Source organism: Theropithecus gelada, chromosome 11 (genome assembly GCF_003255815.1).
Source record: "Theropithecus gelada isolate Dixy chromosome 11, Tgel_1.0, whole genome shotgun sequence".
Classification (NCBI taxonomy): domain Eukaryota; kingdom Metazoa; phylum Chordata; class Mammalia; order Primates; family Cercopithecidae; genus Theropithecus; species Theropithecus gelada.
In genome coordinates this window covers 67,938,716-67,951,337 of record NC_037679.1, presented here as the reverse complement: position 1 = coordinate 67,951,337, position 12,622 = coordinate 67,938,716, and the positions used below count along the sequence as shown (strand labels likewise).

Genomic DNA, 12,622 nt, shown 5'->3' with positions numbered 1-12,622 from the left:
CAGAGTGAGACTCTGTGTGTAAAAAATAAAAATAAATAAATAAAATTTTCTTCTCAAATCCCCTAAAGAGCCCTCACGAAGTACAGGACTCAGAGCTTTATGAATGTGATCCTGTGCAATAATTCTAATGTGCACATTAAGTTTGAGGACCAAGTTGGCTCTCCACCATGGCCACATAACAGACTCACCCGGGAAGCTTTTAAACAATGCCCAGACCCATTTAATCAGGACTTGGGAGGGCAGGTGGAGCCCAAGCATTAGTGAGTTTTAAAAGCTCCCAGGTGATTCTATTGTGCAGCTGGAGGTGGGAACCACTGGACAAAAAGAAACAAACGCAAAGGAAAGTCTATATGCTTTTTCATGCCTGTGCTTTTAAGCCATTCTGACTTTTAAGATAACACTAAATTCTCAGCATTGAACTCAGGTTAGAGGATAAAAGAATCAAGTTCCTGCTTGTGTTCGGGGTTTGCCCAATTATCTTTTATATTAGGCCTCTACAATCATAGCGAATAGTTTTGTTTATTGGTGTAAGGATTGAGTGAGGTAGTGGAGTCCCATCTCGCTGCGGGATTGTGGGAGAGTCTATGTTAAATGTTTGCTGATGTGCTTTGATTGTAGAGTCAATCATAGGGTTTGGTATTGATTGAGCACAGATTGCATCTCTTAAGAGCAGAATGCTTAAGCTAAGCATCCTAGTGCTTAAACTAAGGATTCAGGGGAATGTCGTGAAACGGGGGTTAGCAACCTTTTTCTATAAAAGGTCAGGTAGTAAATATTTTAGGCTTTGCAGGCCACACAACTCTGTTGCTTGTAGCAGACAACGGTGGACGGTATATTGTTAAATTACGTCTAACCTAAAGCTGCCTCCTTGCATATTTTAAGTTCAGTCTAAAGGTTTCTCCATTCATAGTGAACGGTAACCTAACGGATGTGTGAACAGACCGTAGTCTACACTTGTGCCAGTTGCTGATTTCCGCCCCTCAAAAGCAGTCAACTGGCCAGGCATGGTGGCTCATGCCTGTAATCCCAGGACTTTGGGAGCCGAGGTGGGAGGATCACCTGAGGTCAGGAGTTCAAGACCAGCCTCGCCAATATGGCGAAACCCCATCTCTACTAAAAATACAAAACTTACTGGAGCGTGGTGGCACGTGCCTATAATCCCAGCTACTCGGGAAGCTGAGGCAGAATTGCTTGACTGGGGAGGCAGAGGGCGCAGTGAGCTGAGATGGCGCCACTGCACTCCAGCCTGGGCAACAGAGCGAGGTTCTGTCTTAAAAAAAAAAAAAAAAAAAAAGGGCCGGGCGCGGTGGCTCAAGCCTGTAATCCCAGCACTTTGGGAGGCCGAGATGGGCGGATCACGAGGTCAGGAGATCGAGACCATCCTGGCTAACACGGTGAAACCCCGTCTCTACTAAAAATACAAAAAACTAGCCGGGCGAGGTGGCAGGCGCCTGTAGTCCCAGCTACTCGGGAGGCTGAGGCAGGAGAATGGCGTGAACCCGGGAGGCGGAGCTTGCAGTGAGCTGAGATCCGGCCACTGTACTCCAGCCTGGGCGGCAGAGCAAGACTCCGTCTCAAAAAAAAAAAAAAAAAAAAAACTGTTCAAAACTCTATTCAAATGAGGCAAACACTGAGCTGTAACCAGTCCAGCAGTTTCTGTATCTCACTTCCATTTTCTGTCACTTTCCTGTTTCTGTCCATAAACCTTTGAACACTTGGCAGCAACAGTCTGTCTCTGACCCTATTCTGGCTTGGGGGATGCCTGATTCATGATTTACTCTTTGTTCAATTAAACTCTGTTACATTTAATTTATCCAAGGTCTTTCTCTTAAAAATATAAATGAACAAGCATTGCTTGTGTTTCCACGCAAATTTGAATTTTGTGTCATTTTTATGCCTCATTATTTCTTCTTCTTTTAATTTCTAAAAATCATTTGAAAAAAACATTTTTAGCACATAGGTCAGGCAAAACAGGCAAGGGACCAGATTCAGCCAGAGTTTGCTGACCCCTGTTGAAAAGCTCTCTCTTATACCTGGGCAGGAAAGTAAAACTATAGAACAAGCCCACAGCTGGAAATTAGGAGACCTGGGTTCCAGCACCAGGTACCTGTGTCACTTTGGGCAAGTCATTTACTTAGTATGTATTTTCTACATGCCAGGTACTGGTCTATGTGTCAGTGTCCAAGAAAGCCAGAGCTGGACAGAAGTGAAGGAAAATGTCATTTAGTAACAATTGCAATAGGAGAAGATGACCTCAGTATAGAACTGGGCTCCTTTCTGTATACACAAGTATTCAAAGTGGGGATTTATAGCCAGAGAGCAGGGTGGGGGAGTGAGATGGAAAATGGAAAATTACTAAGAGGAAATGTCAAGGATAAGATGGTTTCTGGTTAAACTGACTTGATAGGATTATTGCTGGGCCGGGCTCACACCTGTAATTCCAGCACTTTGGGAGGCAAAAGGGGGAGGATTGCTTATACTCAGAAGTTCGAGACCAGCCTGGGCAACATAGTGAGACCCCATCTCTACAAAATGTAGAAAAAATTAGCATGCCTGTGGTCCCAGCTACTTAGGAGGCTGAGGCAGGCGAGTCGCCTGGGCCCGGGTAAGTCAAAGCTGCAGTGAGCTCTGATCACACTACTGCATTCCAGCCTGGGCAACAGAGCGAGGTTCTGTCTCTAAAAATATAAATAAATAAATAAATAAATAGGTTTATTGCTAAAGGCAAGTATGGGGAGGAAGCATATCTTTCCTTCTATTCATCCTGGTTTTATGACTGAGGCCTGTATAACGAAAGACAGATTAAGAAAAGCATACGAACGTATTTCATCTAAGTTTGATGTGGCATAGGAGCCTTCATAAAGAAATGAAGACCTGGAGAAATGGTTAAGCCTGAGTATTTTTGTGCTAGATTTGATGAGCAGTGGAGAGTCGTAGAGAAATATGACAGGATGAAGAGTGTGACCTAGTGGTAACAAACTGGGGGAAAGTCAGCAAGCCCTGTTCAGATTCTTTTCTGTCTGTGTGTCTTTGGAGATAAGGGTGTTCTTCTTCTCTGGGTATAGGCAGGGCACCTCTCACCTGAAGGTTTTATGATCTGCTTCGAAACAAAGTCATAAAATTGCTGCGCATGATGGCTCATGCCTGTAATCCCAGCACTCTGAGAGGCTGAGGTGGGCAGATTTCTTGAACTCAGGAGTTCGAGACCAGCCTGGGCAACATATTGAAACCCTGTCTCTATCAAAACTACAAAAACTGAGCTGAGCATGGTGGCATTCATCTGTGGTCCCAGCTACTTGGGAGGCTGAACTGGAGGATCGCTTGAGCCTGAGAAGCGGAGGTTGCAGTGAGACGAGATTGCACCTCTGCACTCCAGCCTGGGTGACAGAGTGAGACTCTGTCTCAAAAAAAAAAAAAAAGCCAGAAAATCCGTCTGGGTTTTATGACCTGCTTCAGGGGTGAGGGGCAAAGGAAGGTGAGAGGCCCCTTCTCCACATGCTGTTTCTCCAATTATTTTGGATTAAAATATTCAATATGCCAAGGTGCTACATTTGGGGGTTGGCGTGTCCTGAACCCCATCACAGGCCAGGGTGATAAAATATCAAGGGTGGGGGGTGAGGAATTGGATCAAAAATATCAAAGGTGTGCATTTTCGCTAGACTGATTCAGCAGTATCTTGTCAAAACTAGATAGAGTCCAAGGGTGAGGATGAATTTTTTAAAAGACTCAGAGGAGCCTGACAAAAGTTTGGTTAAAAGGGCGGCGGGGGCAGGGGGAGGGTGCGGGGTTTGGCTGCGCCCGGTGGTTCACACCTGTAATCCCAGCACTTTGGGAGGCCGAAGCAGGTGGACCACTTGAGGTCAGGAGTTTGAGACCAGCCCGGCCCACTTGAGGTCAGGAGTTCGAGACTAGCCTGGCCAAAATGGTAAAACCCATCTCCACTAAAATACAAAAAGTAGCCAGGCTCGGTGGCGTGTGCCTGTAATTCCAGCTACTTGGGAGGCCGAGGCAGGAGAACTGCTTCTAGCCAGGAGGCGGAGGTTGCAGTGAGCCGAGATTGCACCACTGCTCTCCAACCTGGGCGACAGTGTGAGACTGTCTCTCTCAGAAAAAGAGTTTTTGTCAGCTGAGCATGGTGGCTCATGCCTTTAATCCCAGCACTTTGGGAGGCCGAGGCAGGTGACTCACTTGAGCTCAGGAGTTCAAGACTGGCCTGGGCAACATGATAAGACCCCATCCCTATAAAAAATACAAAAAAGTAGCCTGACGAAGTGGTGACATGTGCCTGTGGTCCCAGCTACTCAGGAAGCTAAAGTGGGAGGATCACTTGAGCCTGCAGGGGTGGAGGGTTGCAGTGAGCAAAAATTGTGCCACTGCACAATCCTGCTCCAGCCTGGGCAACAGAGTGAGACCCTCTCTCAAAAAAAAAAAAAAAAGACAGAGAGTCTTTGTCATTAGAATACGTCAGTGAATTCTAATAATAAAAGACAAATATTTCTGTCCTGTGGGCTTATATTTGGGTGGAAGGGGAGACAATAGCATAATGAGAAATTATATAGTATATTACAAGGTGATAGATGAGTTAAATGAAAAATTCTAAATGAAAGGTAAAATCATGCCTCTCATACAAATACAAAATTAATACATGACAAAGATTTCAATTAACTCATTAATTAATAAATGAATCAATTAAAATTACTAAAAGTCTGAGTTTGACCTATTTGCAAGCTGACTAGTTAGCCTTTCACAGTTCCCACAGGTGCTAGCAGAAGACACAACACTCCCAGGTCAGAGACAAAGGACCATATTACTCATAGCAATTGCAGTAGCCAGGGTATCAGCATTTCCCTACACCTGTTCCTTAAGCCCCCAATCCCCCAGGGTAACACGAAGAGGGGCAGGGAATACCTACAAAAGTATTGAGTTGTGTAACAAGAGAAGAACCCTAAGCTTAGAGAACCCCAATCTTTTATACTAGACAGTAAGCATGTCTGTCCTTTGCTCCAGAGAGAGACAATCTATCTTTGAAAGCCATAAGCAAACTACTCTTTGTGCCAAAGGGAGACATTCTCTTTCTTCCAACGCTGTTTGCTAAACAAATATCCTTGAAAATATAGTCCAGAACAAAGGTAATCAGTGCCTCTACTCAAAACATGCAGAAATGTCAGAGACCCAAAGAGAATTGTCTACTAACACCAATAAGAGGGTACAACTGGTTCAAAGGAGAAGTCAAAGCAAATACATATACAGGCACTCAGAAATGCTGAAATGAATTTACAATTAGAGGCAAAACTGGTCAATATATATAGGGTAGCCAATTGCCTCACCACCAAGCTCTATTTGCATTTCTATGTATTAATAAAAGAATCATTTACGTTACTATCATTTTTCTACAGCATAGCTCAAAGACAATGACAAGTGAAGATAACCTATAAAGGTATAACTACAAGACATTTTTGCCCATTTCAAAGTCTTTCACACACGCTCACTTCAGCAGCACATATACTAAAATTAGAACAATACAGAGAAAATTAGCATGGACCCCACACAAGGATTGCATGCAAATTCATGAAGCGTTCCATATTTTTGTGGATTGGATTAAGAAAATATGGTACCTGTACACCATGAAATACTACACGGCCACAAAAAAGAACAAAATCATACCTTTGCAGCAGCAGGGAGGCAGCTGGAGGCCATTACCCTAAGCAAATTAACACAAGAACAGAAAACCAAATACGACATGTTCTTACTTTTAAGTGGGAGCTAAACATTGGGCACTCATGAACATAAAGATGGCAACAAGCCCAGGCGTGGTGGCTCACCAGCAACTGGGAGGCTGAGGAGGGAGAATTGTTTGAGGCTAGGAGTTCGAGACCAACCTGGACAATGTGGCAAATCCCCATCTCTACAAAAAATACAATAATTAGCTGGGCCTGGTGGTGTTTGCCTGTGGTCCCAGCTATTCAGAAGACTGAGGTGGGAGGATTGGTTGAGCCCAGGAGTTCAAGGCTACAGTGAGCAGTGATTGTGCCACTGCACTCCAGCCTGGGTGACAAAGTGAGACCCTGTCTCAAAAAAAAAAAAAAAAAAAAAAAGGTCAGGAATGTAGGGCAGAGAAAGGGGCAGTGGTTAGAGTTAAGTTTTAAATAGGATGGTCTCAATGAGAAGGTGAAATTCAAAGAAATACTTGAAGGAAGTGAGGACATTCATCATGGGGAGGGATAAAGGGCAATCCAGGAAGAGAGAGCAGCCAGTGTGAAGATACTGAGGCAGGTGCATGCCTTACTTGCCGAAGGAACAGCAAGGAGACCAGTGTGCTGGAGTAGAGTGAGTGGAGCAACAGAGGAAGAAGTAGAAGGTGGGATCAAGGATGTGTTGACTGCCAGATAATATAGGGCCTTAGAGATGTTTGAAGGACCTTGGCTTCTACTGTGTGTGTCATGGGAGGTCATTGCAGAGTTTTAAGCAGTGGAATGACAGTGATTTGACTTAGGTTTAAAAAGGATCCCTTTGGCCGGGTGCGGTGGCTCAAGCCTGTAATCCCAGCACTTTGGGAGGCCGAGGCGGGTGGATCACAAGGTCAGGAGATCGAGACTATCCTGGCTAACATGGTGAAACCCCGTCTCTACTAAAAATACAAAAAACTAGCCGGGCGCGGTAGCGGGCGCCTGTAGTCCCAGCTACTTGGGAGGCTGAGGCGGGAGAATGGCGTGAACCCGGGGGGCGGAGCTTGCAGTGAGCTGAGATCTGCCCACTGCACTCCAGCCTGGGAGACACAGTGAGACTCCGTCTCAAAAAAAAAAAAAAAAAAAAAAAGGATCCCTTTGACTGATGTGTTGGAAATAGACCATGGCTGGGTGGGGAGGTCAGGGGAGAAAGTGAGTACAAGTATAGAAGCAGGTAGACTAGTTGGAAGGTTATTTTGGTAATCCACATGAGAGAGGATGGTTGATGATGACTCAGACCAAGATGGCAGCAGTATTACTGAACCGAACCTAGGTCTGCTCACCCAGCACGGTAAAGCCAAACATCTATACTGAAGTTTGCAGTGGGAGAAAGGAGGACGTTTATTTGCAGGGTGCCAAGCAAGGAGAAACAGGCAGTTCACACTGAAGATCCACCTCCTGGATGGCTTACAAGCAAGGGTTTTTAAAGGCAGGGGTACATTTTAGGAAAGTAGAAGTTACAGACAAAATCATAGGTCAATCCATGGAAACTATACCTTGGTTTGGACCCTGAAATTGGGATATCTTGAAGATCAGGGGGCCTTACAGGTGGATTTAGAGATTCTTTGATTTGTAATTGGTAAAAAAAGGGAGGCTTTTTCAAAAACTTGAGGTCAGCAGGAAGGAATTAAGATTTGGCCTTTGGGCGTGACTCTCTCTAGGCCCCTCAGGAAAAGATTTATAATCAAGGTCAGTGGTCAGAGCTGGATCCTCAGTTCTCCCTTATCTGAGGTCTACTCAGTGGTGGTCAGCATTTTCCATTTCATGGGTTCCGGGTTTCTGAAACCAACTCAGGGACATATGTTGTTATCTTTAGTTTCCATAGGGAACCAAACATCTGTGGCTCTAACCTCCTTGGGTGGCTATTATTTTAAGGTATTTTTACCTTCCTGTTTATTAAATTATTCAGTTACTTCTCAAGGCTAGCTATGTGCCTGGTATTTCCCTTGAAGAGACTCAAGATTTTCCTTTATTTCCACGTTTGGGGTGGGGGTGGGCAGAAGCCTCCTGAGATGTGGTCCCTGCTCTGTCTCAGCAGTGATGAGATGTGGCCAATCCTATTCTAATGTATTTTCAAGGTTGAACAGCTGATGAGTTGTCCATAGGGTTTAATAAAAAAAGAAGAGTCAAGGACGCCTCCAGGGCTTTCTGCCTGAGCAACTGGAAGGATGGAGATGCCACACCTGAGATGGGGAAGGTATAGGTGGAGCAACTTTGGGGGACACTCACCCTCTCTGAGTCTTACCTGTTAAACGGCTGGTTCAGATAGGGTGTATGAATCAATTTTGACTGCTATAACAAAATACCTTAGACTGGGTGACTTAGAAAGAATGAAAATTTATTTATGTTGGTCCTGGGGGCTGGGAAGTCCAAGATCAAGGCGCTTTACATTCAGTGTCTAGTGAGAGCTCTCTGCTTTATAGACAGCATCTTCTTGTGGCATCCTCACATGATAAAAGGGGCAAACACTGTGTCCTCAGATGGCATAAGAGCTGGGGAGCTCCCTTCAACCATTTTAATAAGGACACTAATCCAATTCATGATGGAAGAGGCTTCTTGACTTAATCACTTCCCCAAAGTCCCTACCTCTCAATACCAACACAATGGAGATTAGGTTTCAACATGAATTTTGGAGGGACACATTTCAGACCATTGCACCTCTATCTTTAGGAGGTTAGTCCCATAGTTTGAGAGTAAAGCAAGGTCAGGAAGGGAGCAATGTAGCATTCATCCTTCTTTATTAACTCTGCCTGGACCAGGGATGAGATCTTGTTTCCATCACCTCTTTGGCCACTGGGTTCCACTCCAACTCGCTTTCAATAAAAAGGTTAGGGGTAGATGGTGAGGGACAGGAACAGGTGACAAGCATGTATTAGTTATCTGTTGCTGCAAAACAGCATTACCACAAACTCCTGACGTGCAGAAACTATGAGATGATAAATGTGTATTGTTTCTTAGTGACCTGAGACAGCACATACCTATCATCTCATAGCTTCTATAGGTCAGGAGTCTGGACACAACTTAGCAGGGTCCTTTGCCAGGCTGCAATCAAGGCATAGCCAGGACTGGATGACTGGGTTCTCATCTGGAAGCTCAACTGTGAAAAGACCTACCACCCCACCTATGTTGGTTGTTGGTAGCATTCAATTCCTTGTGGTTGTAGGACTGAGAGCCTCAGATTCTTGCTGGCTGGCTGCTGAGGCTGCCCTCAGCAACTAGAGGCTGCCCTCAGCTCCTTGTCACCACATAGGCCACCCACATGGCCACTTGCTCCTTCACAGTCATCAAGGAAAAGCATAAGAGACAGTCCTGCATGATGGGCATTTCAGTCTTATGGAATGCAATCACATACATCCTGTCACCTTTGCTGTACTAAATTGGCTAGAAGCAAGTGACAGGCCCCACCAACACAATCAAGGGGAGGGGATTACACAAGAATATGACTACCAGGAAGTGGGGATCATGGAGGCCACCCTAGAGTCTGTCTGCCACTAAAGTGCCTACTACGTGCCAATTCTGGGCTAAGCACATTCATACGCATAGCCCACTTTCATTCTCTCAATCCCTTTGCATGGTGCTTTTATTTGCCCCAGTTTTATGAGGAAACTCACACTTAGAGATATGAAGCTGGAGCACTGCTGCTTGGTATTCAAACCTGAATATGTCTGCCTCTGAGTCTAGGCTCTTTCTATGGCATTTAAACTGGATCATCCCAGGGAAGGAGGTATGGGGAGCAGGAAGGTGTGATTCCAGACTCTGTATATGACTCCCCCTCTCTTTCTGTCTCCCAACCCCAGTCTCCAGTCGTAAGAAGGCAGTAGAGGCAAAATGCAGCCTGGCCTGCGAGTACCTGAGTGAGGAGGATTACATGGACTTACTGTGGACCACCCTCTCTGAGTTTCCAGGTGAGGGACCTGTGCAAGGTGAAGCTGTGTCAGGCAAGCCTGAGAATATGGCAATTGTTCAGCCAGTGGCTCTCTCTGCTCTACCTGGAAGAAAATCCCATTTTTAGTCAGCGAGGGACTTTGTTTTTCAATTGTTAACTATAAGTTGTCAAGAACTGTGAAGGGGCTGAGATGTTACCCTACTTGAAGGCTGTCAAGTTAAGCTGCCCAGTTTCATGCATGCTGGTGGAAGACATGAGACTTCTGGGTCAGAGACAAAAGACTATTATAGCAAGCAGCTTGAGTAATACCTTGGTGACTGTTTCCGTTGCCCCCAAGTCCCACGGGGATGATGAGGAAGGACCCAGGTGGAGGCTACACATGCAATGGATTTACAGCACAGCTGGGGAACCCCAAGCTTAGGGAACCCAAATATTTTATAATGGCCTGCCAGAAACCTCCCTAAGGGAGACATCATCTTTATTATATTGGACAATAAGCAAACCTGCCCTTTGCTCCAGAGGGAAACAGTATCTGTATCTTCCAAGGTTGTTTGCTATACAAACAACTCTGACATGGTAGCCTAGACCAAAAGGGCAGCTGGTTCCTCTGCTCATAAGATGTGTAGAGATATGAGAAACCCATGGAGAATCATCCTCCAACACTAGGCACACTGGAAAGGAACAGTAGAGTGTCAAAAATCCAGACAAGCATGTGATGCAAAGGTGATCTATCTTCTTTTTTCTTTTAAGAGGAATAATTATTACAACTACAATAACATCTAGTACTTATTGAGCACCTATTGTATGCCAAGGCCTGTGTTAAATGTCTTACAGATGCAATCTCATTTAATCTTGTGAAGTCGTTTAGTTATTCCCATTTTACAACTGCAGAAACTGAGGCTCAGAGTGGTGACATAATTTGCCCAGTGTAGCAGAAACTGTTCCCGCAACTTGCAACTGCCAGGATTATGTGCCTGAAGACTATCTCAGAAGGAATGAGAAGTCTCTGTATCTAAAGCAGGCAAGGCAGCTGGAAGTGCCAAGGAGTTAGCACCTGGGAGCAGCCTTTGAACGATACTGTGGGATTTGGTGGACAAATACGCCAGCGTTCTTGCCCATCAGCAGGAAAACTCCAAGGCACATGTTCTACACTGGCTTTTGAGTCCCTCAGTGGAATTCAGCTCCAATTGCCCACAGTAATAACTTGCTTGGTACCCACCTTTTGTTAGTTGCATTCCCTTCCCAAATTTACTTCCCCACTCTCCTGCTGGTCCTTTCTTGGATTACTTCCCAAGTCGATGCCTTGCACTGGCATCCTTGTCCCAGGGGTAGGTTCTGGGAAAACCCAACTACGATACTGAGTACTCCACAGCAGGCAGCGCTGAGAGCTGTGCTCCCACCCTAGAATTCATAGTCTTCAGTCCCATACTACACTGTCTGTCTTTCCTCTAAAACCCTTTCCCCACATAGCTTAGTAGGTGAGAACCAAGGCTCAGAAGTTAAACTCAGCATTTGCAATCTCCATTTCTGTGACTTTAAGGAAGTCACATTACGTGACATTTCTGTAACTGGAAGCAGTCACCATTTCTGTGATTTCACCTCTCTGAAACTCAGATTCTTCTTTCTTTATTTACTATGTGTATTGTTTTATTTGATTTTGTTCACTGATGTGTCCCAACCTCCTAGAACAGTTCCTGACACACAGTAGGCTCTCATTGGCTGAATAACTGTGGAAAAATGCTATTTGATAAATTAATAGCATTTATTTTAGAGGATTGTTCTGATGACTAAACAAGATTATGGATGTAAAAATGGGGCTGGGTGTGGTTGCTCACACCTGTAATCCTGGAGATTTGGGAGGCCAAGGCGGGCAGATCACCTGAGGTCAGGAGTTCGAGAGCAGCCTGGCCAACATGGTGAAACCCCATCTCTACTAAAACTACAAAAGTTAGCTGGGCATAATAGCGTGCATCTGTAGTCCCAGCTACTCAGGAGGCTGAGGCACAAGAATTGCTTGAACCCAGGAGGCAGAGATTGCAATAAGCTGATATCTCACGTACCACTGTACCCAAGCCTGGGTGACAGAGCAAGGCTCTGTCTCAAAAAAAAAAAAAAGATGTAAAAATACTTAGCTTAAATTCAATTATTATTATTACTAATAAGCACTATGCTATACTGCCTCTACTGAGGTAGAATGTGTTGTTTTTTAGGCTCGTTTATAGATGAAGAAAATGAGGCTCAGAGAAGGTAAGGGACTAGTCCAAGACCACATGGCAAGTTAAAGGCAAAATGAGGCACTAGAACCCAGGCATTCTGTTCCCTGGATTCAGTGAATGCTACTATTCAGGCTCCTGATGGTGCCTGGGTTAGTTTTCTATTGCCAGGTAACAAATCATCCTGAAAATGTAGTGGCTTAAAACAATGCACACTTATGATCTCACAGTTGCTGTGGCTTCTCTGGGTGTTCTACGTCAGCATATTTCATGTGACTGACTGCAATCAAGGCATTGGCCCAGGGTCTGTAGTTTCATCTGAAAGCTCAGTTGGGGCAGGATCCACTCCCATGCTTACTCACGTGGTTGCTGGCAAGAATCCATTCCTTGAAGGTTTTTGCACTGAGGGCCTCAGTTCCTTGCTGGCTGTTGGCCAGAGGCTACCTTCAGTTCCTTGCCAGTTGGCCTTCTCCATTAAAGCAAATACATGAGAAGGGCCAGGGAGAGAAAACACCAAGATAAAAGTCACAGTCTTGGCCGGGTGCGGTGGCTCAAGCCTGTAATCCCAGCACTTTGGGAGGCCGAGACAGGCGGATCACGAGGTCAGGAGATCGAGACCATCCTGGCTAACATGGTGAAACCCCGTCTCTACTAAAAAAATACAAAAAATTAGCCGAGCGAGGTGGCGGGCGCCTGTAGTCCCAGCTACTCAGCAGGCTGAGGCAGGAGAATGGCGTGAACCCGGGAGGCGGAGCTTGCAGTGAGCTGAGATCCGGCCACTGCACTCCAGCCTAGGC

General features: G+C 45.3%; 1 protein-coding gene and 1 non-coding gene across 2 annotated transcripts in view; both read left to right on the top strand.

The window, feature by feature from the left end:
* SVOP (SV2 related protein) overlaps positions 1-12,622 on the top strand; it is a 108,067-nt gene that overhangs the window by 83,628 nt on the left and 11,817 nt on the right. The window contains exon 12 of the mRNA XM_025402740.1: positions 9,524-9,631. Within this exon, the coding sequence (XP_025258525.1) occupies positions 9,524-9,631 (108 nt within the window). The remainder of the gene's footprint in view (positions 1-9,523; positions 9,632-12,622) is intronic.
* LOC112635619 lies at positions 5,482-5,588 on the top strand. Its single transcript, XR_003121964.1, has one exon. It is a non-coding gene; the product is annotated as a U6 spliceosomal RNA (small nuclear RNA).